This window comes from Acanthopagrus latus, chromosome 1 (assembly GCF_904848185.1).
Source record: "Acanthopagrus latus isolate v.2019 chromosome 1, fAcaLat1.1, whole genome shotgun sequence".
NCBI lineage: Eukaryota > Metazoa > Chordata > Actinopteri > Spariformes > Sparidae > Acanthopagrus > Acanthopagrus latus.
Window position 1 is genome coordinate 8,951,535 of NC_051039.1, and position 27,640 is coordinate 8,979,174.

At 41.1% G+C, this 27,640-nt stretch overlaps 2 protein-coding genes across 5 annotated transcripts in view; both read left to right on the forward strand.

The window, feature by feature from the left end:
- The first annotated feature begins 1,394 nt into the window (after window positions 1–1,394).
- On the forward strand, window positions 1,395–18,289 carry tmem154 (transmembrane protein 154). Of its 3 annotated transcripts, none has more exons than XM_037112886.1 (11): window positions 1,395–1,450; window positions 5,334–5,458; window positions 6,972–7,128; window positions 7,936–8,091; window positions 9,921–9,983; window positions 10,127–10,183; window positions 10,374–10,508; window positions 11,502–11,556; window positions 13,673–13,749; window positions 14,226–14,268; window positions 17,276–18,289. In XM_037112886.1, the coding sequence occupies exons 3-10, from the start codon at window positions 7,032–7,034 to the stop codon at window positions 14,255–14,257; spliced, it is 672 nt and encodes a 223-aa protein (XP_036968781.1). In that variant the 5' UTR covers window positions 1,395–1,450; window positions 5,334–5,458; window positions 6,972–7,031; the 3' UTR covers window positions 14,258–14,268; window positions 17,276–18,289. The 3 variants fall into 3 exon arrangements, with proteins under 3 accessions (XP_036968781.1, XP_036968794.1, XP_036968786.1); XM_037112899.1 differs by having other exon boundaries at window positions 6,976–7,128; XM_037112891.1 differs by lacking the exons at window positions 1,395–1,450; window positions 5,334–5,458 and having other exon boundaries at window positions 6,158–7,128.
- A 6,806-nt stretch (window positions 18,290–25,095) lies between these two features.
- The window catches only part of fbxw7 (F-box and WD repeat domain containing 7), a 124,997-nt gene continuing 122,452 nt past the window's right edge, over window positions 25,096–27,640 (forward strand). For both annotated transcript variants that reach the window (XM_037099933.1, XM_037099942.1), the window contains exon 1: window positions 25,096–25,617. The gene's annotated coding sequence lies outside the window, so the exon portion shown is untranslated. The remainder of the gene's footprint in view (window positions 25,618–27,640) is intronic.

The window sequence follows — 27,640 nt, forward strand, 5'->3', positions numbered from 1 at the left end:
AGTGTATACACATGTTAAAAACTTTATGAATTAGATCAAATAAATGTATTTAGGCACTTTAACCAGACCTGTTTATGTTTCCTATGGGTAAAACAAAACCTGTAAATGTTCAAATTTACTTCTGAATTAAGTTAAATTAAAACTCCATGTAAATAAATTATAAAAAGTGATTTCAGGTTAAATATAACTGAGTTAGAGACTCAAACTTCCACAAGGAAACTCAAAACTCATCAAAAATAGACCCAGGTCTCTTTGTGGAGAACAAACAACTACCACAAAAACAAAACCTCGACACACAAACAAAACCTCTAAAAACAATAAAAACCTGCACAGACACATAAAACCTCTAAAAGCCAACACACAAAACCCCTAAAACAAACAAAAACCTCTAAAAACAAACACGCAAAACCTCTTCCAACAGAAACCTTTAAAAACAACACAAAAACCTCTAAAAACAACACAAGAACATCTAAAAACAAACACACAAAAACCTCTAAAAAAACAAACTTAAAACAACACACACAAAACAAACAAAACCTTTAAAAGCCAACACACAAAACCCCTAAAACAAACAAAAACCTCTAAAAACAAACACACAAAACACGTAAAAACAAACAAAACCTCTTCCAACAAAAACTTCTAAAAACAAACAAAAACCTCTAAAAACAAACACACAAAACACGTAAAAACAAACAAAACCTCTTCCAACAAAAACTTCTAAAAACAAACAAAAACCTTTAAAAACAACACAAAAACCTCTAAAAACAAACACACAAAACCTTGAAAAACACAAAAACCTCTAAAAACAAACATGCAAAACCTCTTCCAACAGAAACCTTTAAAAACAACACAAAAACCTCTAAAAACAACACAAGAACATCTAAAAACAAACACACAAAAACCTCTAAATAACAAACTTAAAACAACACACACAAAACAAACAAAACCTTTAAAAGCCAACACACAAAACCCCTAAAACAAACAAAAACCTCTAAAAACAAACACACAAAACACGTAAAAACAAACAAAACCTCTTCCAACAAAAACCTCTAAAAACAAACAAAAACCTCTAAAAACAACAAAAACCTCTAAAAAACACACAAAACCTTTAAAAACAACACAAAAACCTCTAAAAACAAACACACAAAACCTTGAAAAACACAAAAACCTCTAAAAACAAACACACAAAACCTCCAAAAACAACACAAAAACCTCTAAAAACAAACACACAAAACCTTGAAAAACACAAAAACCTCTAAAAACAAACACACAAAACCTCCAAAAACAACACAAAAACCTCTAAAAACAAACATAAAACTACACAAAACCTCCACAAAGAGACATCAAACTACCACTGCTCCTCTTTCTCTTCCTGCAGGTGATGGACGAGCCTCCACAGGAACCTGAAGCAGGAAAACTGAGTGTCCGTCTTCTGATGAAACTCCTTCAGGTGCTGCAGTTTGTTGACTCTGGTTTCACCTGCTCAGACAGTGAGCACTGTTGTCTTTGCTGGTTATTTACATAATAAAACCTTTTTTTGAATGACACTCTATGGTGTTTTTTTTTTTTAATAGATTTTTAAAACACGTGTTGAATCTTTTGATGGAGTCCAACATCTCCTCTCAGTGGTATTTTCAAAGCTTTAACTATATTTGATATATACATTTTCTTTCTGTAATGGAGACCAGGGCTTCCATTACCTTCATTATCTATTCCTATTCTGGGAGTGACTGATTTAGAAACCATGTGTTTAATAATGTCTGAGTAAGTTAGCCTCTCTCCATCTCTTATCACATGAAAGAAGCTAACAGCAGCTCAGTGAGAGGTTTATAACGTTTTACCAGCAGCTGATATGAAATATACCTGAAGTGCTGCCTGTGACATCACCAAGCAGACAGATAAATGGTCATTTTGAGCAGCTACAGTAGTTTATATGATCATTCTGCAGCCTCATTGTTGTCTGCACTTTAAAATCATATCACTGGTCTGTAAAGCACTAAATGTTCTCAGGACTGAACACATTTGGTTTACTTGTACGGGGATCGGGAGAGTTATTTAAAATGTTTGTTCTGATACAGTTAATTATTTAAAAGTAGTCAGTAACGTAATTTAAGTAAAACTGTCCGCTCATCTAATTCATAACTGTTCACTGTGGCTTTCAAATAAGTACATTAATTTAATGCATTTTTTAAATCTGTAGCTTATTATATTAGCTTTTTTTCCGTTCTGTTTCCGTTTAATGTCTTAATGTTTTGATTACTTTCTATGTCTCTGAATGGATCTCTGAATGAGGCTTTATTTGACTGAAAGGTTTTACATCTCAACCTTTAAATCTCTACACCTTGTTTTAAACCAAGTACTTATTAATATAAAATAGAAAACAGGACCTGAAATAAATCCAAAAGGCCTTTTAGTCAGCATAGTTCACAGGCTCCTCAGCTGCACCAGTGATGGTCAGATTTTTCTCTCAATGCTTTTTTTCATCTCTCACTTCCCCTGTTTGTTTTCAGCTGATTCAGTCCGAGCCTAAATATGCTCTCTGAACTTTAAATATTAATGTTTATGTTTTTAATGTGATCACAGAAAAGGAAAAAGTGTGTGTGCAGCTTGTGGTTTTACTCTATGAACAATTTGAACTTGAACAATATGGTCCTCGCACAGATAGTGCTCGGGCCCTAATAATACAAAAAATACATGACAGTCTGTCAAGAATTTGATATTTTTATTTGATCCTTGGATGTAGCAGCAGTACCCAATCATTAACAAACGAACAAACAAAATGGTGACATACCGCAAACCACAGTACCATACTATTTAGTACAACGGTATCTGTGAAATGCAGTATGCAAAAAAAAAAAAAGAAAAAAACAACAACATCCGGTCGCATTCTGCACTATGCAAGCCAGCATGCTTACTGGCTATTCTGACCCACATCCTCTGAGCAGGAAACAATAACAATATTTATTTGTAAATGCGAGAGCACAAGCATTTGACAGCTCCATGACAGAATGACAGACACCACAGTCACAGATTAAAGCACATGCATGGTCAGGATTGTATGTCCCAGTGGTGTGCATACTGCCTGCAACAGTGTGTACTATCTTATAAGGGCAGCTGCCGTGCGTATTATAGTAAAGAGAAAAAGTATGCAAACTGTTATGTGTCACATTCTGCCTCTTCAGCCGAAATCCTGAAAAATCCTGCAGTGTCACTCCCTACCTGTCCACCAGATGCCCTCAAACCTCTTTATTTACCTGCTCACCTGTTCTCACTCTCCCCATGAGTCCCTCACTACATTTGGCAGCCCTTTGTTCCTCTGCTACTTCATTCTGCTTGTCATGCGGTTTGTACTTTGCGCTGCCTCAAACCCGACCCTGCCTCCCTGTCAGCTGGTCAACCAGTCGGTGCCTGTACCTGCCATACCTGCCAACACCTGCCTGGAAGCTCATTTCTGTGCAATAAATCACTGAGCTGCACCAGTCTGCCGGTTTCTGCTACATCTGGGTAATTTCCCTGCTGATCAAAACAGCACATGAATGATTAAAAGTAACATCTTGCTCTACGTGTGTGCACTGAGATAGATAGATAGATAGATAGATAGATCGATAGATAGATAGATAGATAGATAGATAGTTGTGGCCAGTGGTTTTGCCAGCATCCTGTCATCCGCCACCTGACACTGATACCGATCAGTCTGGCTCCAGCTGCTTCAGTGGGACCAGTTGAGACCAGCCAGGTTCCTCCAGCACCTCAGGATTTGCTTGGTTCATTTGTTAAAAAGATCAGATGGGAGGCGGTCAAGCAAGTGCTGGTTTGCTTTTGCTATTGTTTTGAAATCAGGAAATGTCAGTCACTAAAGCAGTCCAAATTTGGAAATTTGAATTTGATCCAAATCTTTATCCTAATGCTTATGTTCCTGACTGGAGACAATCCCTGCAGTCAGGTTCCTCAGTCTATTGGAGGGCCTACCCAGAAGCGTGGGGGTTATTAAACCAGAGCAGGCTGACACCTGTGGTTGTGGGATGTTGAACAATCACACGATGGTTTTGTGTTCAGGTGTCATTCTACTTTTGGCAATAAAGTGTGCATCCGGCTTCGCTTTTCGTTTGTGTAACAGGAAATTAAGACAGATTTCTCAACAGATATGCAAAGAAAAACACATTGAAGGAGGAAGGAATAAGTAGCAAGTGGAATAAAATGAAAATATGCAAATACACAAATACCTTGAAATGGTACTGACCCACAGTGCTTGAGTGAATGTACCGAATAAGCGCAAAAGTAGACATGATTTTGTAAACGTCCTCACATGTAGTCAAACTCGGTAACAGAGGAAAAGTGTGTGTTCTGTGTGTGTGTGTGTGTGTGTGTGTGTGTGTGTGTGAGAGTGAGTTACACCTCAGCAAACAGCCTGACTCAGATCGTGTGACTCAGGCAGATGAAGTCTTCTGAGGGAGCAGCGGGGCACAGATACTAAACACACACAGGATGAGCTGTCCTCTCTCTCGCTGATGAGTGTCAAACAGGTTCTCCGGAAAAACATCAGCTCTTTTTCATACAAGATTCCATGATTATGTTTATTCCAAATAAGTCAGCGTATTGGGAAGTTTATGTACCAGGGCGTGAGTCATGTAGAAACCTCCGGGGCTGAAACAGGAACCAAACCCAGAAGTCCCAGAAAACTGCAGTTCCTCAAATGGCAACCTGGCTCCAAAAGCAAGTCAGTCCCCAAAAGACTTCACAGCGTGATTTAACATGTTTACAGCATGGTGCAAAAAATCGGTCTTGGTCTCAATATGTAATTCATCCCTACATGATAACTGTTGGGGGGTGAATTGTTTTATAATTCACTCCTTTAAATTATATTAAGGCTTAAAGTTACGCACACTTTGAGTGACAGCCACACTCAAGCTGTCTGCTCTGCTTCACCTCAGCTAAGTTGAGTCGCTGATCTTCATCTCTCTGCCGTATTTATGGTGCTGATGCATTTCCGATACATTTTAATGCAAATATGGGACAAATGATACGGCTTGCTGCGCAGTTTATTGTGCTAACAGACCGGAGAGGGGAGACAGATGCCGTGTTTGTCATTTAGCGCTAACTGCAGAGAGCGGGTAGAGCTTGGGAGCTCTGGAGGAATAAACACCCAGAGTCTAGGTCAGCAAAGGGTTTGTTTTGTAATCTCTTGGGATAAAAGGTTGATGTATTTTCTCTTTTGCTTCCCTACCTCTGCCCTGGTGAGTGCGGAGCTGCCAAAATCGATAGGTGACTCAAGTAAACTTGTACAAACTCTCAATAACACCAGCTGATTCACTTCTTTTTCTGTTTGAACACAGCGAGCTGGGCGTGCTTCAGTGACCAGGCTTCATCAGCTCCACTCACATTCAGATGAAGTCAGAGCCAAGATGGCGACGGCCTTTACCGACCACTGTGAGCTTCAATCTGACTCTTCAGCAAACCCGTGGGTGACGTCCACCATTTTATGAAGTCAGCTGTGTGAGCATGTGAATCCTGAGGGAAACATATTCTGATAGAGTTTTAATTGGGCGGACAGACACTGAGACACTCTTTGGCTCCAGCTTCTAAAAGGAGCCTGTATCAGTTTCTAATCATTCATCTGTAGGACAGTTATGAACCAACATTAAGAACTAACTTTTTAAGGTTGCCAGGTTGTGATATATCCCCCTAACTGGTTGGACCATTCATTTTTAGACTGGAGCTACTGACGCCCTTGAACTAAATCCTTAAAAATAATAATATGATCTTATGTAGAACTGCATACTAAATGATTAACTGCCTTATTTTACCAACTTCTGAGCATTTATAATGACAGGCTTGATCTGATGGGAATGTATTAATGGACTAACAGCATTTATACATAAATATATCATTATTACAAATTAAGCTTATAGGTTAATTATCTGCCAGTGGGGTTCAGACCGCCCAAAATGTGTTCTCAGTAATAACCATCACTAAAGCTGATTTTACAACCAAAAACACTTTGATGAGTGCTGGTTTATCAGCTGATGGCCATATTAGCAGCTCCAGGTGTTCATGTCGGTACGTCAATCCACAAGATAAAGCATTTTCATAAAAGATTAGCTCTGAGCTTTTTTAATGTTTATCCATTCCATCTTTTATCATTATCAACTGGCCTGTTATTGTGTGAAAGCTGGCCCTAGGAGAAAACAAGTTGAATACTCCCTTTGTATGTTAGTGATATGGAAGTTAAATCTATACAACTACTGATTTATTTCTCATGTTTTACTTCACGCTTAAGCCTGATGCTATCTCATGCAAGAGAAACATAAATGCTGCCTGACCCCCGCCGGGCCTCTGAGAAATGACTACCAGTGTGCAGAGGAAGTGGCATGAAATTTGCGATGAACTGATAAGATTCACGGTTGATAGAGATCACAAACCCCCGGCCGCGAAGTTACAGAACCACCGTGTCTCTGATGCCGGGGAGAAGATTGCCGACTCCTGTTAAAGTAGGCCACCAGCCTTCAGCCAGAGATAATCATAACAGCATGACCCTCACATTCATGATTGTTACACCACAGACGAGCGACTCCAGATCCTGCCCGAGCTCGTATCAAGGAGCCGACCGACAAACAAACGCCCAGCCTCGCCGTCACTTTAAACAGCAGCTAGAGACTCTTGACAATTTTCCTCCAGAGATACCCGACTAGCTGGCGCTCACAGAAGTCACACCAATTGTTTTTTCTTTTTCTTTTTTTTTTTTGTTACCCTGAAAGTTTGCTCAGCTTCACCCCCTTCTCACTCACTTTAGAGCTGCATACCTACCCGGCAGGAATGTGATTGTACTGCAGCTGAGGAGCCGTCAGACTTGTGGCAACAAGCACACACAGTTGATTGCATCACATCCGAGTGAGTTATCTGAGTGAGTCTGAGGGTGTGTGTGAGTCTTTTTTTTTTTTTTTTCTTCTTTTCCTTCCATGTAACACGTTAAGTCAGATCAGGAAGTCTGATGCTGTGACAGTGAGAAAAGGACGCGGGCAAACAATGGCACTATGTCTGCTTCTTGGCCTGGTAGCATGAGAGGCCCCCGAGTGAAGACCCCTCTTCTTCTTCTTCTTCTGCTGCTGCTCAACGCTCTGACCGGCACAGGTAACACTAGTTTGTTTAAGACACAGCGGAGCTTCTCTCTCTCCTGCCTCCTCAATGCCTTCTCTTTTGTCCTTTAGTCTACCTTTGACTTTGTGAATGTGAGTTTAACTTCTTAATTGGAAGTAAAGGGTGTTTATTTACCATACTGGGAACATTTTAGAACGTTTGTCTGTTTAAAATGGATTTATTAACACCCCAGACACAGCTGATAGATTTAACGGCATGAGTTGAGGACCCACAGTACTAAAATTCGTGTTCCAGTTTGGTCTTGTCTCACTTAAATCCGCTTTTTGTCAAAACTGTGACACTTTTAGAAACTCTGTTCCTCAAATTAAACTCTCAGCGGACACAGATACCGCTGTATTCTATCAATATTCTATAGTCAGTCATTTCTCTTTTGTGAAAAAATTGTTTCTCAAGCAAAAGAGACATTTTCCTCATCGTGACAAAGTGCTGTCGGGAACAAATTGCACAACATGTGTCGAATCATCTCCACCTACTCCCCCGTTGTCCAGTAGGTGAATTTTGCAACAGTTTGTGTTTTTCTTGCAACAACGGCTTGAAATCATGCTCACGGAAGTCTTGATTTCCTGTATGATCTGACTCTGACAGTTGTTCTGCTCTGCTGCACATGATGTTTTAGAAACCAGGCTCACAAGATCTCTGCAGAACTAACTGACCTCATTCACGTTGTGGGTTTCACTTTGACTGTGAAGGCGACACGCGTATTCCCCCCTCCTCCCCTCGCTTTTCAACAAATTGTGACAGTGACATGATTTTAAAGTAATGAGCACTTTTGAATTGCAGTGCTATGTCAAGATGAAGATGTGGCACCAGGGACGGCAGGTGACCCAGACACGGCAGCTGACCCAGAGGAGGCAGGTGACCCAGAGGAGGCAGATGACCCAGAGGAGGCAGGTGACCAAGAGGAGGGGATAGAGGCTGCGGTGACACAGCCCTCAGGTGAGACGTGAACGATAAACTCACTTCACTATGTGGTCAAAAGTAGGTGGACAGGTGTTCATGGTTTGGGACAGATCCATTAGTTCCATTAGTCAAAATCATACTTCACCACAAAAAAGATCTCATTAATTTGGTTTTTATTTATCTTTTATTTTGAAAGGGACAATGTAGATCAATCAACATTGACACAGATGCACCTGATGGTGATGATGATGATGATGATGATGATGATGATGATGATATCAGGCATCCTAGAATATCAAAAACATCAATACAGTCACATAATATCTGCAGGAAGAATCCAGTATCAGTGGAGCTGTGGAAGGTAACTGAGTTACTTCAAGGACCGGTGCTCCCAAAAAACGGAAAATCCGTTATTATCTGCTCCCCCGCATGTTGTTAGAAAGTCAGGTGCAGTTTCACAGCCCACAAAACATTTCTGGAGCTTCACAGCAGAGCAGCGATGCAGCGTTCTCACAATGCAGCTGAAGGAACAGAGAGCCTAAAACATGAAAAACAACCTCAGTGAAACTTAAAATTAGCTCCACAGAGCCACGAAACTCCTGATTCCTTTGAAGCCAAAATCTCCACTGTAGCGGCAGATCTGAAAGTGTTAGTGAGCGCGCACGCCGCCTGAAGTGGGCGCACAGGCTCGACTGCACGTTGAGAGTGTAAGTGACATCTTTAAATCAGTTTGGGTTCTGGTTACGTTACGAAACATCTTCATCTACTACCAAAAAAAACAAAACAAAAAACAAACGGCCCAGCTTCTTCAGTTGTTTGGAAAAATGCTGCAACACTGTTTTGCGGTGAAGCTCCAGAAATATGTTGCAGACCACAAAACTTCACCGGCCCTTCCAAGATGAGAGGGAGTAGATGATGACTGAATTTTGCATTTTTGAGTGAGTGTATTCCTTCAAGCATAGTTTTTAGGTAGTTGTGCTTTACTGTACTCCAGACCTCCACTCTGTTGAGAAGAAATATTGTTCTTTTTACTTAATTACAATTATTTTACAGTCGCTAGTTACTTTTCGGATCAAACTTTGACATGAGAAAATAACTTAACTTAGTTTATAAAACAGGACGGATTCTTAAGGTCGTCTCAGTCAGCAGTTGCTCACCGTTTTCAGCTTGTGACATCTTTATAAAAGCATCTGTACAGCTGCGGCTTCCTGTCACATTTTATATTTTTAAGTTTTTTTGCAGTTCTCTAAATTGGGTGTCATATTGAACCTGTATTACATATAGAAAAATCCTCAAAAGAATCATGAAAAGTACAAAAATTCAATAGATTCAGTGCAGCAGCACACAGACGATGCTGCCACATTTGAATTGAAGAGAGGACACTTCACCACGTTTTGTGCCCAACTCTGGACAGAACAATCAGAACGGATAAAGTAGTTAAAAGTAGCTCCACCTCAACCAGTAAAATCGCTTTTTCACATTGTTGCACCAGAATTAGCAATCTGATGTTGTCACATGTATTAACATATCAGTCACGGGTTTAATTTTTATCCAGAAATAGTTTATTGTGTTGATAATACATGTTGGTACTTAAGTGAAGGATCTGAGTACTTCTTCCACCTCTGGACCTTGGTTCCTTCTATGAGACTAAACTTGTTTAGCTCTAAAGTTTTGTACTATTTCCCTTGTGATCTTGTTAAAAAGCCTTGTTTACATCTATCTCTGTCATGCCTGAACCTCATACTATACCAACTTCTACATACTTTTGCTCTTGTACGATGAATCACCACTTTGAAACCCATGAGTGTTACTCACTGTCGACGTCAGCGTCATGATGTTGTGCTCTCTGCGCTCTCTGTTCGTAGATCCGCTCCCGACAGGTGATCAGACCAGCTCAGACCCAACCCTCATTGAGACCAACCACACAGGTTGGTCAGCAACACCTACATGTTACGTCTTAGCAGGATGTTGTTGAAAGAAAAAAAAAAACGGACATTAATCGGTACTTACTGAAAGATTTCAGCAAGGAAAAAAAAAAAAACTCTAATATTTTGCCTATTGTTGTTTCCAGATGGAGTCAACGCAGCACCAGAAATGAACTCAGGCACAGGAGAACCCTCCACAGATGGTACGTCAGACCAACCATTACCCAATCATACTGATTTGAAGTCATTTACTTTCTTGCATTAACCTCTAGCAAGAGAATAAGAACAAAAAATACAGCAAGACACATTTACTATACAAATGACAAATCCAAAGACTGATGTCTTCGCCTCTACTGACGAACCTCATTTTAATGAGTCTGATCTCCACCATAGGAGGGGGAGAAGGACAAGAGGGTTTGAGTACCATCATCATCCTCATCCCTGTGGTGCTGGTGGTGGTGATCATCGGAATGATCATGTGCGGTATCTTCATCAACCGCAGGTGGAACAGCAAAGCCAAGAGTCAAGGTATGTCCATCACAAGAGGGAACACTTTCAATGTTTGGTTCACCCACAATCACAAAAAAACATCAATGTTATTGATATTTCACACTCCTCCCCGGTGGGCAAAGTAGAGGGTTTGGTGAATGAGAGGAAGTCCAGGCATTCAGACTTTAAGAACATTTACTTTTTTCCTGTTTTCTGAGAGTATTTGGCAATTTTCTTCCTCCATTTGTCTCACACAGAACAACCGGTCATCTCTTTTCCCTCTTTCCACTGAAAGACAGCAGCTGGAATATTTTCCACCAAAAGTAAATGTTCTATTTATAAGATCAGTTGATTTTTTTTTGTTTAGCGTCGGTTTTTGGATGAGTTGGGAACGAGACTCAAGAATCACACTTGTGTCTTTTGACAGTGAAATCGGTGTATTATCTTCTCGTTCATTCATTCAACCTTTATTTAAATCTCAGGAGTCATTGAGGTGTGCCCCCATTTTTAGGATGATGTCAAGGTTCCACTTAAAGGTGCAATATGTAAGAAGTTTGGTAGAAAACATAACAAAAAATGCCTAAAGTTATTAACAGAATGTGAACAAATAAAAGTTTACAGACGTTATGACATCCGTGAATTGTGTTGCAGAAACTGATGTTAGCCTGCTAACCGGCTAGCCACAGCACCCGTCCTGGTCCAAAGCTAACTGAGCTAACTAGCAACCAGCGGCTAGGTAACACAATCGGCAGCTGTTAGCAGATCGCTCTGGTTATAAGCCGCCCCTGAGTATGAATTCAACAGGTGGAGAATTCTTACATCTTGCACTTTTAAAACAGATTAGAAACCAATAAAACCAACAAACAAACAACAACAGATCACAGTTAAAAACAGATATATTCAAGATGGTAGTAAGTTTGGGCTTTGAAACCTAAAATTCGACTAACAACTGTCACAAAAATTTCAAATTAAAGTCTGAAAACTTGACATATAATACTCACATCATCCGTGTTGCTTGGTATTTTCTCACAGAGCTAAACAAAGAGGATCCATATCTGGACGGGTCCAGTACGGAGAAGGTGCCGATGTAAGTATTGAGAATTTAAAAATGTTTTCCTGCAGCTCCTAACTTGAAGGACTGGTGGTGGTGGTGGTGGTGTAAAATGTTCCCCCTGAAAAACATTCACAGGATCATATCAGATGAGACTCAACAATCAGTCATTCATTCCAGGCTCCAGTTTTCAAAAAAATGTCGAGTGCACAAATACAAAATAAAAAATTGAATAGGTGCAAAAACCAGCTGTCTTTTTACAGGAAGTTACATGTTGTTGCTTTAATGGTTCAACTCTTAGTAAGAATTCTTGGTCCGTGTGTAATTTCCTGTTTGAAAACACAACCTTTGTGCAACAGGAAGTTTTGGATTTCGTATGCGTACAAGAACGAGAGTTTCAGTCATATCTTGCGGGTAGATATCTTTGGACAGCGGTATTTTTTCTTTGCCATGCAGAAAGCTTTCGGAGTTAAACATTCGCACACGTGTGGACCGACGTGTGTGCAAGAGGCGACCAAGGGCGAAAAAATCAGGACAAAAACTTCTGCACGCTGTTCAGCTCACTTGCAATCAAGAATTTATTTCGATAAGAACATTTCGGTACACAGACTTTCATCAGGTTATCTTCCAAGACAACAGAGGAGACCATCTTAGATAGGTTGGTTTGTCCCATGTGGACCAATCAGGTCACATTTCAGATAGACATCACTCAAAATGCCACCACACCTTTACTGAACATGGTACAAATATGAAGGCTGACCGCATGGCACTGTGGGCCCACAAGAAAAACTCATTATACCATTTTTTAAAACATCATATATAGGAAAAACTTCATATATCAATCAAAATGTGCACGTATCACAATAGAAATAGGACAAAAATATAAATTTGATAATACAAAAGTTGGTCTTCTAGAACTTGTCCTTGAACGACAAAGACAGGACATAGAATTATACAGATAATACGTGCAAATCTGGGCTCTGATGATGTTGCAGGGAGCTGAACACAGTTTGAGTTGATGGTGAGGACAGGCGTTTGTAAAGAACAGTAGTTAATCTGTAAACCAGGAGGTCCATGGAGCACAGAGAGGGTGCTGTTCTCGGGAGTCAGGGGCGGAAGAGAAACGCCTAAACATCAAAACTGAACAAAAATAAAACCATCGTCACAAACGCAGCGTTACGTCGACTATGTTTATCAATCAGAGCATTCAGCTTGGAAATGGATGTAGGAACGGCTGTGTCATTTTTTTGTTTTTGTTTTCTTGCAGCACCCTCCTTCTCATTTCCCCTCGGTGGGTTGCTACAATGGGTGGGGGGGGGGATTGCAGGGCTGAGAGTTTCATTTACAACCACCTCCAGCACAAACACCGACTTATTGAGAGGCTTACTGCGATCGTATGCCAAAATATTCAGACAGCAAAAAGTATTAAACCACACGCCAGCAACTGACCTCTCTCTCTCTCTCTCTCTCTCTCTCTCTGTCTCTCTCTCTCTCCCTCTTTCTCTCTCTCTATCTATCTATCTCTCTCAAATTCAAATTCAAATAGCTTTATTGGCACGATTACAACAAAACACAGTATTGCCAAAGCACAATGTAGCCTTTTTTTTAATTTTGAAGAAAGTCTGACTTAACATGAATCCAAAAAAAGGCAAACAGTGTTTTAAAAGTGACCATAAATGGAGAATAATGACAGTCTAGAGAACATTAAACACCAAACTAAATGTATTTACAGGTTGTTGTGGTGTCACTATAGGTCTGCAACGTCAAACAAATTCAGAAAAATGTGTTTGTGACAAAGAAACAGGATTCACAAAAATGAAACGTTAACATTCATCATGGAAAGTGCGACAAAGTATATAATATAGTAATCATGAACACATAGTCAGTGTTACAAAAGTAAAAGTAAAAAGAGCTCAATGCCTGGCAGTATTGTATTAGCAGCACATGAGCATCAAACTGATCAGGGACAATAAGAGCGTTAATTAAAAGGTGCCCTGCAATTACAGCCCAAACAAAGGCATTTTGTGAAGTAGACATGCTGATAGATGTCTGTAGTTATTTGTTTTTTGCTCACAGATCTGAAAAAAAAAAAAAAAAATGGTGGCTTTGACGTGTCACTTTAACTGCTTCTGAAACACTTTGTCTCCTCCAGGCCCATGTTCGAAGAAGACGTGCCCTCTGTACTGGAGCTGGAGATGGAGGAGTTGGACCAGTGGATGAAGAAGGACTGTAGGTGCCCTTAAATTAATCTAATCTCATCAATCATTCACAGTTGTTTTTATTTATTCAACTTTCGTCTCATGTTGTCGCCACTTATCTTTTTAGCAATACATATATTCCTCTCATTCACGCTGTGGTGTGGCTTAATTATCGTTGACAACACATTACCCAGCGTACCATTTGTTCTACTGAGGCTGCTAAGTGATGAAACAGAAGTAGGAGATGAAAAGTAGAAAAAAAGGAAACATTTTTAACATCGAGGTAAAGTGGGGGTGGTTGTCCAGCAGAGGCCACTGTTGCTCTAACTGTTGAGACCGAGGCCACCTCTGATCTCAGTTTACCACGGTAGTAAAAAAACTGTGTGTGTTCTCAGACTTGAAAATGAGTTTGCCACATTCCTATGACAATAAAAATCAGATTGGTGAGAGATCGCAATGAATATATTAGTAATTTCACATGTTTGTTTGTTGGTGTGTTCGTCCTAGATGAGACTACAGAGGACTCTAAACTTGCATGAATCTATTTCTGGTAAGCAGACTTTACACTCGTCCAGTATATTGTTTGGTTTATGAACAACACACAGAGTCTATTCAGACAGCTGTTGTCAAAGTCTTTTAGTCATAATATACCTGGAGGTTTGTGATTTCCTTCATTTCCCCACTTTAATGCTGTTTTTAGATATGCAAACTAACATGAGTTTGTGAAATAATGTGACTGCATTTCCAGTTTTGTCTGAACTCGTCCTTTAATCTCGTTTCTGTGAACGCCGAGAGTTAATTTGGCAGCAGCTGTCAACCATAAACAATGAATCATTAAGCATTGTTCCTCCAGGTGTCAATACCACCCTAATGAACTGTCTCACTGTGAATACGCTCAAAACAATGATGTGATGATCTGTTTGCCCACGGTAGCATTATGATTAACACCATGCACACGACACAAGCCACCCAGCGCAGATCACCAGTCGACTTTAAGCCCTTTCCAAACAGATTCCTTTTCTCTGCCAGCCTCTGTTTGTTTGGATGCACCAGCTGGTTTCAGTGTATCTGTGACTGATGAACTGTGACCCCCCCCCATCATTACACATAGACCCGGCTTGAAAGCACAAACACTCCTCGCATCTGTTAGTGATTACAACAGGCATGCATGGAAGTGTGGCGCAACTTAACCCTGGGATAGTCTCCTTACTGGAAGACTGGCTGGGAAGGCGAGGTCAAGGTCCAATCAACCAACTGTTGACCAACGTCATCTACACGCCGCTTTTTCTCAGGATTTTGCTTCCAAAGCTGTGCAAGGGTTAGAGGGTGCTTTCATTCAGCACAGAGGCACTCTGTACACACCGGGTTACACAAGAGATCCCAAAACAGGCTTAAATGTAATGTTACTGCTGCTGCTGCTGCTGTTACTGCTGCTGCTGCGGTTGCACAATGTGATGCCATCTACTGCAGCAGCAGCAGCAGCTGTGCCCCGTTTGTCAGACCTGTGAAACTCCACAGTCAACTTCAACACCACCGTGGATCAAATTAAAGAAGGAATGTATCCACAGCGTCGAACAAAAAGCAAGTTGGGCAACCATTTAACGTTGCACTGGAAGAGCAGAGTGGCTTCACCCTGAGAAGGAAAAATGGTGGTTCTGAAAAGTCCGCTCAAACCGAAAAATTAAGAAAATTGAGAAAATGGTGCTGAACGACAACGTGGTAGCAACGTCCTCGATAAGAAACGTATTTATCTATCTACATTTAGAGCTGGGCGAGGCAATGTGTGGCGGATTTGTGCAAGCTTTTTTTGGTGCTGAGAACAGCTGTGTGCCGCAGCTGGACACGAGGTGGACGAGAGCAGCAAGAGTGCACTAAAATAAGAAAGTCGTGGGCCACAAAACCAAAACAATGAGCTGAAAGATGCCAAAGCTCCACGTACAGCCGAGAGGAACCGCAGTTAAGGAACTGTCCTTTCCACGAGTGAACCTTTATACCCGACAAATAATCTCTCGGTTAATAAAGTGCAGCTTTAAACATTTAACACACAAAAAAGTGGCTCAGTATTCACAGAAACAGCAGGAAAAATGTGTCTGTGTTTATTTTTCATTTAATAAACAGTCTTCACCACATTCAAAGTTCTGCATGGAAAATGTTTGAGACCAGGCGAGACCACAGGAGAGGTAACGTGACAGATGACCAAACACTCGTTGATCTGTGTTTGGGACATTGGTGTGCATGTTGAGTGTGTCTCTGCTCAGTGTGCAGTGATGACAAGTGAAAAGTAAAGGCTGCGTCGTGGCTCGTTTGGTTGTTGGAGCTCGTTCAGGCCCTTGTGGTTCCTTCTTGGTGCCGTGTGACCGACCGAAAGACTTTTGTTTGTGTGCAGGCTGATGATGTGCATGGTTGGGTAGTAATGGATTACGTGTGATCGGAGTAACAAATCATAATTAACTATAATCAGCCCAGATAACATTTGAAAAAGCTAAGTGTTAGCGTTTGATTCAAATTCTTCAGATTTCTTTTTTAGTGTAGAGATTTAAATTTAATCGGCCCAAGATCGTCCTCTTTGTCAGCGTTTTGGCAGCAGCAGCAGTTATGGATAATGCAGTTTTTTTATTTCCTTTTATTCACATTGAAAAACCTGACCAAACAAAGTGACCCTAAAGGAGAACACAGTCTCCTACTGTTTAACTTTGTTTATTATGTCTCTAGCTTCCTTCTTTTCCTCTGAGAACAGCGTGTTTGTTCCGCTATAGAAAAAAAACAAACATTTGAGTTTGTACGAATACCTCAATACTATTGCAAATATAAAAATGATGACTTCCCCAAAAACTACACAGTGGCCCATTTAAAAAGAAAAATTCATATATCTGTGTCTGTTTTAAAAGTGTAATATTTCCACAGTTTGAGTCACTATTGTCTCTCCCCTCACCTGAAGCCTGCCTCACTTTACGCTGATTCTGGATCAGATCCCAGCCCAGCGCGCCTGCTTTTACCTGTAGTAGTTTGAAGTACGTCACACAGTTCTTTGTTTGCGAGCGAGCGAGAGAGTCTGGGAACACGTTTCATTGTTGTAATTGTAACTAAGCTCCAGAGACGCCTGTTGATACGTTGCTGTTCGTGCCTTTGCCTTTGGCCACTTTTGAACGGCATTGCTATGTGTAATATGCCTTTTTCTGCACGTGTCGAGTCAAGCAGTGAAGCATTTTTTACGTGATCACTTTAAGATACTTATGCGTCTGTTCGTATTTTATGATATTGAATTTACACAGAGGTGCTCATTCACAGAGGGTCGTGCAGGAGGCATGTGGGCTGTCCTGCTGGAAATAAACCTTGCTGGGGAAAAACTGTACTAGTTACAGAATCATCACTATGCAAGTTTAGATGAAGTATCACCAGTAAGCTACAATGAAATCTGCTGTGAAGGTCTTTCATAAATATGTGAGCGTGAACTAGATCAGCGCTCTGGACTCATATCCCCCAGAGTTCAGAGATGACGGAGGAATGACCTCTCTGTCTCAGCCTCTGACACTGTCACCTCTCTTTCTCTCCTGCAGGTTAACACAGGACGCTCTCCCGGTAGGCAAAGGACACAGTCAGCGATGCGCCGTTGCCAACTTGAGTATTCTGACCTTTCTACAGTAACGCAGCGACGCGTGCTGACCAAAGGAAACAACGTCACGACACTGAAGGGACACTCACGAGCATATCTCTCATTACCTTTACAGTCGAGTCCTTCGTTTTCTCTGCGTCTTCGCGGCTCTTTTATTATGAAAATGATCAGTGCTTCTCTCAAGCGTCGCCTGTTTTGATTGTATTGTTGTAATCAGCCACATTCACAGCATTTCCTGTCTTATGTATCAAGTCAAAACCTTAAGAAACATCTCCCCCACCTTTCTGCAGATTCACACTGTCAAAGTGTGTGTGGTGGTTTTCAAGCACATTAGGGCCTCACAGATATCAGTGTTCATCGTCTCTGCTGATGGCCTCACTTCAGCTGAAAGCCGCTTTGTTGTATTACACTATGTGACTCCCTCCAGCTGCAGGTTTTTAATGGTGAAATGTCCTGCTGGAGATTGTAGGCATGCATGACAGAGCAGGGCCGCTCCTTTCCATGCCTCTGCAGCGCTGGATGAGGTTTAAAGTATTTTTCATTCAGACACTGAAATCTCCGAGTGTGAAATCAGTTGGATTCTATTTCTGAGTCTTTTGATGAATTATCGCCTGTGTCCGAAACAGCTTTTTCTAAAAGCTGCTGCTGATAAGATTCCTATCTCACCGTAGATAATGACACTCTGACTGAATAACTTGTGTCTGCAGATGCTCTTCAGATGCTTTGTCTCTCCCGTTTTGGCTCAGAAAGCAGAAGTCTGAATCACACTGATCTAAATGTGAGTGCAACTTTGAACATGTCAGTCAGTATTGCGCAGTATCTTGCACTGTAAATATGAGAATATAGTATACCAAAAGATGGTACTGTCAAGGACACCTTTTTTGTAAATATTACATACAAAGCTGTAGTTGTGTTGTTTTGCCAATGAAGCTTTGAATAAAAGTTGAATGAATGCAAATCAAGGTGTGTTATGATGTTTTTAGCTGTGTCGCTCTCAGGGAGGTGATTCAGACTGAATGAATTGATTGGATGGATGCACTGCCAAGACACACACATTCATGGTTCCCAGAAGATGAATCGAATTACTAGGTTTTTCCTTTGGTGTCGCAATGAGGCTGATGCGTGTGTTTTTGCGTAAAAAGCCTTGACTTGTTATTCAATAGATTGCCTAGAGATGTGGCATACAGTCACGTCTCCCCGAGGATGGATTCATAACGCTGGTGATCCTTTTACTTTCCACGCAGCTCCGTAATCAATTCCAAATCTGACCTCGGCTTAACGCAAAATACCTGAAAAACCAAAATTTATGTTTTAAGGCTCTGATCACGCAAAGAGTCGTCGCTAGATCAACAGTTGCTTTATCGATGCCTTGGAAAAGCATGTTTTGGACAACACAGCATGGTGTGTTCATGGAGTGGGACTTCTAAAAACCACTAGAGAAATGCAACAAGCTCTAACCAGGTGTGGCTTACCATTGAAAAACAATTGTTTTGCCGGCAACAACATGGTGCATAATCGCTCTGCTTTTTTTTGTGCCCTACTCTCTGTTTCGCCCTTTCCAAACCCCTTTACCAGCAGCTGTGCCTGTAGCATTGAGTCTGTGTGTTATCGGGGCCCTTACACATGACGGCTGGTTGTGCGCAGGGCCCGATTCCACAGGTGCCCCACGCTGTTTTACCCCAAACAGACATTTCCAAGGCATTTTTTGAAACGGCCACACCTGCGTGGCCAAAAGACACCAACTTCGGATAACAACGTGGTAAATGTTTCACCTGATTAACATCAACACCTTGAGATAGACATTATGAGCGTGATAGCACGATAATATCAGCGTTAAGCTCCAAGCATCGCTGATCACTGTTGAGTTTGATGTCTTGTGTATATCAGTCATTCAATTTCTAAAAGTGATTAAAGATCCAATGTGTATCAAGGGGATGGATGGAATATAGTGTTTGATCCCCTGAAACTAAGAATTGCTCAAAGCATCTTAATGAACGTCTCTGTTTCTGTGTTATTGACCTGCAGTTATTTCCCTGCACGTCAAAACAAACCATGTAAAGTGACACTGACAACACGATGTGATGACCATCATTAATAAATGTTAACTTTATAATTAAATAAAGTAGTTATTTCCCTCTTAACAAACACTGAAATACTTCGTAAACTTCGTAAACCGTTAGTTGCACAGCTGTGAATGTTTAGAAACATCAACTGCAGCTTTATGATAAAGAACAGCTTAGTAACCTGTAACAGTAAATTCATCATTAACTAAACTTTGATTAACTACACATTTTTCATATATGAATGCTGTTACGGAGCGTCTGATTTGTGTGTGTGTGTCACAGGTCACCCTCTGCCTCAGACGGCGTGTCTCCCGCTGTAAACCCACTGATGACTTCCTCTTTGAGCTCGGTATGTCTGGCGGAATTCAAAGCAGAAAAAGGTCCGAGGGAGCAAGGACGGACGATCCATACAAACCAATGAATACAAATGAGAAATGAGACTCTCAGTCCATTTTCTCCTCCTTTTCTCTCCCTCTTCCTTTCATTAGATTTCCAGACGGCAGCGCTGTCTGTCACCACACAGTGTCTGGCTGTCTGGCTGCTCTGACGCTGATGACTGAACAGTGACATTTTTATGATCAACAACCGACGACTGTCAGGAAATATAGAGTTACTGCTTACACAAGTTTATCAAGCCTGTCTTTTGTTTCGGAGCCTCATACTTAAAGGCTTGTTCTGTCCTGTTTGTACTCTATTTCAAAGCTGAGGTAAACAGAGAGTCTTGATTTGACGATAATTTGACCCTTTTCTCACTTTAATTATGGCGGCTGCCTGTTGAAGGCTCCACGGACTGAACTGTCATTATCTGTGACCACATGACACCTGTCGCAGGCTCCAGGTGAGGTGCAGAATTCATTTTATAACCTTATTGATTATCCTTACAGGGGCTCTCCACTGATTTTAGTTGTCAAAGTGAGTTTACAAGTCGTGTCAAATACGGCTCAGCCCGTGAAATCGTACCATCTCATGCTTACATTACGTGTTTTTGACCACACTTTCATATCAGGCGTCGGAGGATGGAGTTACAGACGGGGAGGCACGCTGACCGCACCTCGAGACGGTGTTTCAACATTTGTAAGTGTGAAACCACTTGAGGAACCAGAGCATTTCAACATTCAGAAAGGTGACACCCCAGGACAATTTCCCAGCCATGCTTGCAGCCACAGAGAACAGCTAAATTTAACGAGACATCCAGAACTCGTCGGCTGTGCGACCAAAGCAGGTGTTAAAGGCCAAAATGTGATCTTTCACTAAACCTAACCAAGTGGAATTGTACCTTAAACTAACCAGTTCATAAGCATAGGCCTGTCACAATGTCAATTCAAAAATTGAACCAAAAGAGACATAAAGTTTCTGCGTATTTGTAGTTTGCAGAAATGCACACTGCCAGCATTTATTCTGGTGATTGCTTTGCCAGTATTAGGACTCAGAGCTGAGATATCTCGGCCTCTGCAGATTTAGTTTGAACCTTTTTTTCTTAGAGTTGTCTCTCACAAGTTCACTGGATGAGAGCGCAACACTAAATTCATTATATCCAACTCGGCCTTTTTACCTTATTGTCAAACATCAAGACATCATTTTTGACCAACTCTGAATAAGTCTTTTAATAAAGTCTAATAAAGATTCTCATTATTGAGCAAACTAAAATGACACGAGAACTCTGTTCAAGGTCACTCAGTGAGATCTTTCTTGGTTTATTCCTGACCTTTTAGTCCCATACAGGCAGACGTCTTTTGTGTGTTTGAGTTTAGGTTTAAACCTGGACGGGAGCAGAGTATTTTGCAGTCGGGCCAAGAGGCTGTGATGAGGTGAGTCCGGCTGAATCAGAACCGTGTCTTAAATCTCTTCTTAAAACACATTTTGTTGGAGAGTTTCCCTGAATTTTGAACGTTTCTTTTGCGATCCTTTAGTTTGAACAGAGCTGAAATTCTTTGGCCATTAATTGTGAATCTTTTTGAGATGCAACCCCTCACAATAAAAAACATCTTTCACTCATAACATGCACACCGACTCTCGTGAACATCTCAAGGGAAATGACATCACCAGCACAGGCACTGTAATGTAACAACTATTCCCCAGTCTAAAATATGTGGTTTTACCTTTTTTCTCCACAAACATTTGGCGATCCCTCGGAACATCTCCCCAGTTTGAGAACCAATGGATTAGTCGATGGACGGATTTCTTACGTGCCTTCATTTCTATAAAGATGTCAGCTGTATCCTCTGTACTGTATGTCTCTGGCATGGCAACACTGTAAATGAGACTTCTTCCCCAGCGTGTTCTCCAAGGATTTAAAATAAATGAGTGAATAAACACAAATGCAAACAAATCATTACCTCACTGAGGAAGTATGAATACTGTATATCCCCGCTGCCACCCTGAGCTGCTGCACAGCAGCTGGTGTGGGTTTTTCCTCTAACATTGTTCACACTGTGCCAAATTCTGGCTAAACAGGTTTACATGTAAATAAAACACGACTCTGACTCACGTATTGACTGGGAAATACGAGCATATGAAACTTTTGAACTGTCCAAGAGGAAAGGTTGCCTCACACCAGGTGTGGTGTGTTTACTGTGCCATGTGAGGATGGGCCGTGTTGATGCTTTTGATTAAAGGCATGTCTGTCACAGTGAACAGAAATGTGATGTAAAAAGCCCGGAGGACACATTCATAACATCACATTTCCTGCGACCCGTCGCCCTGAATTTTCCAAGCTTTGTAGGCTGAATCACTGTCTACCCAGCAGGCACTGTTGCAGCCTGTCACACTCTATCAGCTCCATTTCACAGCCGTGTTTGTTTGCCTTCAAGAGCTGTGATGCTACGGAGCATCGTCCGTCTGTCGCAATCTTCGCATTCACTCGATCTTGGGCAATCTCTGAGTGGAAAGTGTGTGTGTGTGTGTGCGTGCGTGCGTCCGTATGTGTGTGTGTGAGAGAGAGAGAGTGTGTCCTTACAGGAGTCTTCACAAAAGTTTTTGAGTGTGGGCCTTTGTTGAGTCGTGATGAGCAAATTTAAACCGTGTGAAACTTTTCCACTGCCTCTTATGAAAGGCTGCCTCTTGTACCATTTGGATAACATTTGATTAAACTTTAACACACAGAGGTCACGTCCTCTGTGTTTCTCCTCCGTGAATCTGAGCCATCTGAAACACATGGCCTACGTTTTGTCATCAAAAGGTTCAAAATGATGGGATTCGCAACCCTTTCATGAACAAAAGCAGCCACAAACGACTCGGCTGACTCCTTTTCTTTGCAGTACATTTATTTCATCCTTCGGAATTTCCCGTGTAGTTTAATTAACTCTCTTTTGATAATAACAAATCTTTTTATTCAAATCTTATTTCCTTCCTGGCTGGTGTGGTCCTACAGCAACATGGTCTCTTGTTTTCCAACTGCTCTACCTCTTTGGTATCATGTGAAAGATAACTGCACATAATATTTGAACAATGAGGTTACTTTGACCTTGACATCCGTTACTTGACATATTCTATTCGAGGAAGCTAACGTTAGAACAATAATACGAAAATATCCTGGTTATGTCTCTTCTGAGCAGAGACTCATCCTTCGAGCAAGTTTCATGGAAATCTCTTCAGTGGTTTTTGTGGAATCCTGCAGACAAACCAACCAGCATATAACGTCCTTGGTGGAGGTAATTATTTGATATCAAAAAGACAAAGCAAAGGAGCAATCAGTGATGGATGAAATAACATGAACACGGCTCATTTTTGACCCATGTTGTGTCATAGCTTGTGCAGAAAAGGGTCAGACCGACATTATGCTCATAATACATGATTCCATTCAACTATTGGGAGAGGTCCCTAGAAGAAATCGTAACACTTCTGTTGCACAATATATATGAATATATATGTTTATAATTACATGTGTGAGAAAGAAAACTAGTCCAGACTTTATTTTCGGAGGTCAAAAGGCAACAAGACAGGGTGCCACGTTTTTAGACAAGCATGTAGGGAAACTCTGGGAACTGTTTATTTCTGAACACTAGAAAACAGAAAAGATTAAAATAAATAAATAAATAACCTGAGTGACGGATCACATCAAAAACAAACATCCGCATTTATCAAAGATTTTCCAGATGATTTTCAGGTCCCTGCAAAGTGATCTGTGTGTGTTTTTGCGGAATTATTGAGATTCGATCTCAGTATCTCTAAAATCCAGCTGGCTACGCCCCGGACACAAACACATGCAACACTTAGGATTATCCGGTACATTTTGGTGTTTGGTTTCACAAAACAGCCAAAGCCACACATCGAGGAAAAAACTCCAGCCTTGAGTCAAGATTTTCTGCGAGGAGCCGCTTCCAGGAGCAGCTTCCATAAAAGCAAACGGCTACAGAGAGCATTTAGGAACAAAGTCGGGATATTTACAGTCCTCCTTTGTTTCCAGGGTCTGCTTTTCAGTCTTCATTGACCAGATGCCAGTTTCAATTCCACACTTCTCAGGATCACGTGTTTGGTGCTTAGTGATATCTCAGGGTTTCAGACTGTCCCTGGAGGATCCAGATACAGGGCATGAAAATGACCATGAGCCAAAACTAACCATGGCTGGCACTGCAGGGCTAACTTGAGCTGCAGCAGCAGAAAACTCATCCATGGTAACTTGCTTTTCTTTTCTTTTTTTTTTTTCCCTGTGAATAAATTAGGCTCAGTGTGCTGGAAAGAATTAGGTCTAGGTTTCCATCCAGCAGGATTTCTGATACATCATGTAAAGTTGGATCGGGAGTGCCTTCCCTCCGAGGTTTTCCCCAGAAAACTGTTCAACGTGACTTCTACATTTCATCATACCAAGGACGTTAAAAACTACATGGAAGATACAGTCAGAGTGTTTCGATACAGTCAGTTAATTAATCTAACTGTATGGAAATACATTTGTAGAGAGCCTTTGGTGTAAACTAAAGATAGATCAAAAAATATTTTAGAAATTGGTATCTTCATGGGATCAATCTGTCTCTGATTTGTGTGGTTATATGTGTCCTTAAAATGAATTCACGATTGCTTATAATTCCCCTCTGACAATCTTTGACAGAATAATGACTCAGTATCTCAAAATATTAAGAAACTCTCCTAATATAATGACTCAGTATCTCAAAATATTAAGAAACTCTCCTAATATAATGACTCAGTATCTAAAAATAATGACTCAGTGCCTCAAAAATCATTTTGCAATTCTCAGTCATTTTTTTTTTTCAAGACACTAATTTTCTCATTATATTTGAGGGGTTTATTTTAAAAGGGTTTCCATTTATTTGAGATGCTACGTCACGATTTAAAATGACTTGCAGAATCTTTTTTTTATTCAATTGCCGGAAATATAATATCCACACCATGAATTATAAACATACTCAAACTATATTTCTGACTAAAAAGACAATGCTTTTTCATGTTTGGTTAACTCTGATGTAGCCAGTTTATCATCAACAATCAATTTATTTGACAGCTGCAATTTTACAGTCATGTTTTTATAGGAACAAATATGTATTATTTATCAGAGGTATTAAATTCAATTTATTAGATTTTATTTTACACTATGATCAAATTCAAAATCATGTCTGTGAATAATGTTATTATATAACTGAAAGTAAAGACAAATATTGATGTGACCTCCTCCTCACATGGTGTCATCCGGGAGCGTAGTGTTACATCACATTCGAGCGCCCACTAGCAAACAAAAACGATGTCGTCATCATGTTGCGACAGCCATTCTTTCCAGTCGGTGGAGAGTCAGGAGACGAACAAACCTGGCGGTTGCTGAAGAGGCTGTGAACGGCGAATCATCCACAACTGGCACGCTGTTTGCTCTCAGTGGATGTGTTTTCCCTCCTGTAATGGTCGGCGGCCATCGTATCTCGCCCAGGACAGAAACGGAGCCAAGGGGTCGACCAACACTCTGGTGAATCTGACAGAGCAGCTAACGTTAGCGGCGTCCCACTAGCCAGCTAACATTACACGAACTTGGCTTGCAGTGTTGCCTTGTAGAGGCTAGTTAGCTGATCTTGCTAACTTGCTAGCCCCTGTTAGTTAGATGCAAACACTGATTGCTGCTGCTGCTGGTGGGAAACCAAGAAGCGAAAGAAGGAGCCTTTTAACCTCATTGGACCCTGTGTAGCTTTAGCTTCAAGCTCCAGAGGATATCTCGCTTTGGATACACGACCTGTGGGAATCACCGGAGAGGCCTGTTGTCTTTGTTCACCCCAACACTTCTGAGGTAAACACACCACTCAATTACAAAGTGCAAGATCACAAATGGGTAATGTTGTAGTCATGGACCAGTAGAAGCGGGCCTAGCATTAGCCAGCTAACGAGTAGCCTGTTAGCTCGCCGAGTTAGCATGGCTAACGCTAGCCAACTTATAGCACTTGTGTTGATGTGGAGCTTTCATGCGCTCGGAAAAGAAGTTAACGGTGTCAGATTGAGCTCTCGGGGGCTGGACGTATGGCGTTGTGATGTCTCCGGCGCTAATTAAACCAGTCTGACCGAGTTTGGTACCCGGTTTGGCTCACTCGGGTCACAGCACTGTGGCTTTTAAACAAGCTGCACAAACTAAGTGAAAGGCTGCAAAAGTGCGAGAAAGTTCAGTCCTCATGCAACACGTTACATCTGAGAAGAGTGAGTTTCATCCGCCCTGCTCGGAGCGCGCAAAGTTAAGAGTGGAATGATCTTTTTCTCTGAAAGTCGAGGATTTATGTCCGAAAAGTACTAGCAGCAGACCTCATGCTAAGTCGACTTAGGTCCGATATGTTAAAGCTAATTCGACATGTTATTGTCAGATGTCAGGGGAGATCCACGGGACAGCTGGCTGCCTGTAGGATGTTCATGGATTTGTGGAGCCAACACTTTGCAGCACAGGAGCGCTTGTGCTATAAAAGGAGGCTTGTAGCTTGAGTCTTGTAGCAACGATGCATTGGCCAGATAAAGGTGCAACAATCTGTCCCTCATCTATACTGAGACTACCCCCCAAACAAACAAAAAACCCATTCTGCAGCAGCAGACATATCCTGTCTTCATAAAGATTATGATATCTAGTTTGTCAGAGATGTGGTGATTTTAACTCATGTTGGAAGCTGTTTGTGGAGCAGCTGTATCGTATTACACTGAGTTTTTTCTTTTACTTGTAGCTAATATTTAGTCTGTGCTTGTTGCTATAAATGGATGTTAGAAGTCTGTCTGATATTTCAGTTTTGATTCCCATCCCGGTTTTTATGCATGTTTGGCGTAAGAGCTTGCAGCGTGGAACCATTTATGTGATTATAAGATTGTAAATATTATCGGGGTTTCTGGTCCTAGGTGAGAGAAAAAGTGGTGCCTTTACTTCTCAGTAGCTACCTCAACAAGCACGGTTGAACCTTTGATGAAACAAAACTTGATATCCACTTGGACTTCAATACACTCTACATTACTTGGACTTATTTGAACATATGTTGTCTTTGTCTTGTGATGTTATTCTAGTCTGGAACATAATTAGCATTGAAACAGATCACCACTCCAAACAGAAGAGACACTTCACAAAAGCGGTGTCCAAACCCATGTTTGACCAAGATCAGGAGGAGGGTTGTGAAGTCGGGTCAGATGACACACGGTGACTGACTGAGAAGCCACAGCTGACAGCGCAGGGTTTAACCAACTTCACCGTGTTGGTTTCAAAGGACTTGTAGACTAGTGGCCCTTATTTCCTTTTTGGGAAAATACCCAGACTGCCTGTCCACCCTGCCTGCTAGATTAAGTGCATTCTTGGCCTCTCAGGACTGAGACTGTCCTTGTTGAGACATATCTGTCTCTTGGTCCCGAAGTTAAGACTAAAAAATGTTTTATAGATCAAGAGTAAAATTTTATTAGGTTGGATGACAATAATTGGGACCCGTCCATTGGTTTGTTACCCTGGCTTGTTAACCCATGATCACAAAATACATACAGGACTCTTTTATAATACTACAATAATTTATAATAGGTGCTTTTCCATACGACTGGTTACTTTTAGCAGTAAGAAAGCTGTGATAAGGAAAGAGTAATGGATTATACTTTACCTGTCCGTGTCTTTTATATTTGAGACAGTGTCTTTTAGGACAGTGTAAGATAAGAGTCTCACCTTCACACAACATCCTCGGGGTGAGAAATTGAAGAAACATTTCACGTCACACAGGTTACAAAAGTGCATCTGCAAATGTGCTTTTCCTTTTGCACAAGATCCATGTACAAACCACAGAATGCAACTGTTTGCATGCAGTCAATAG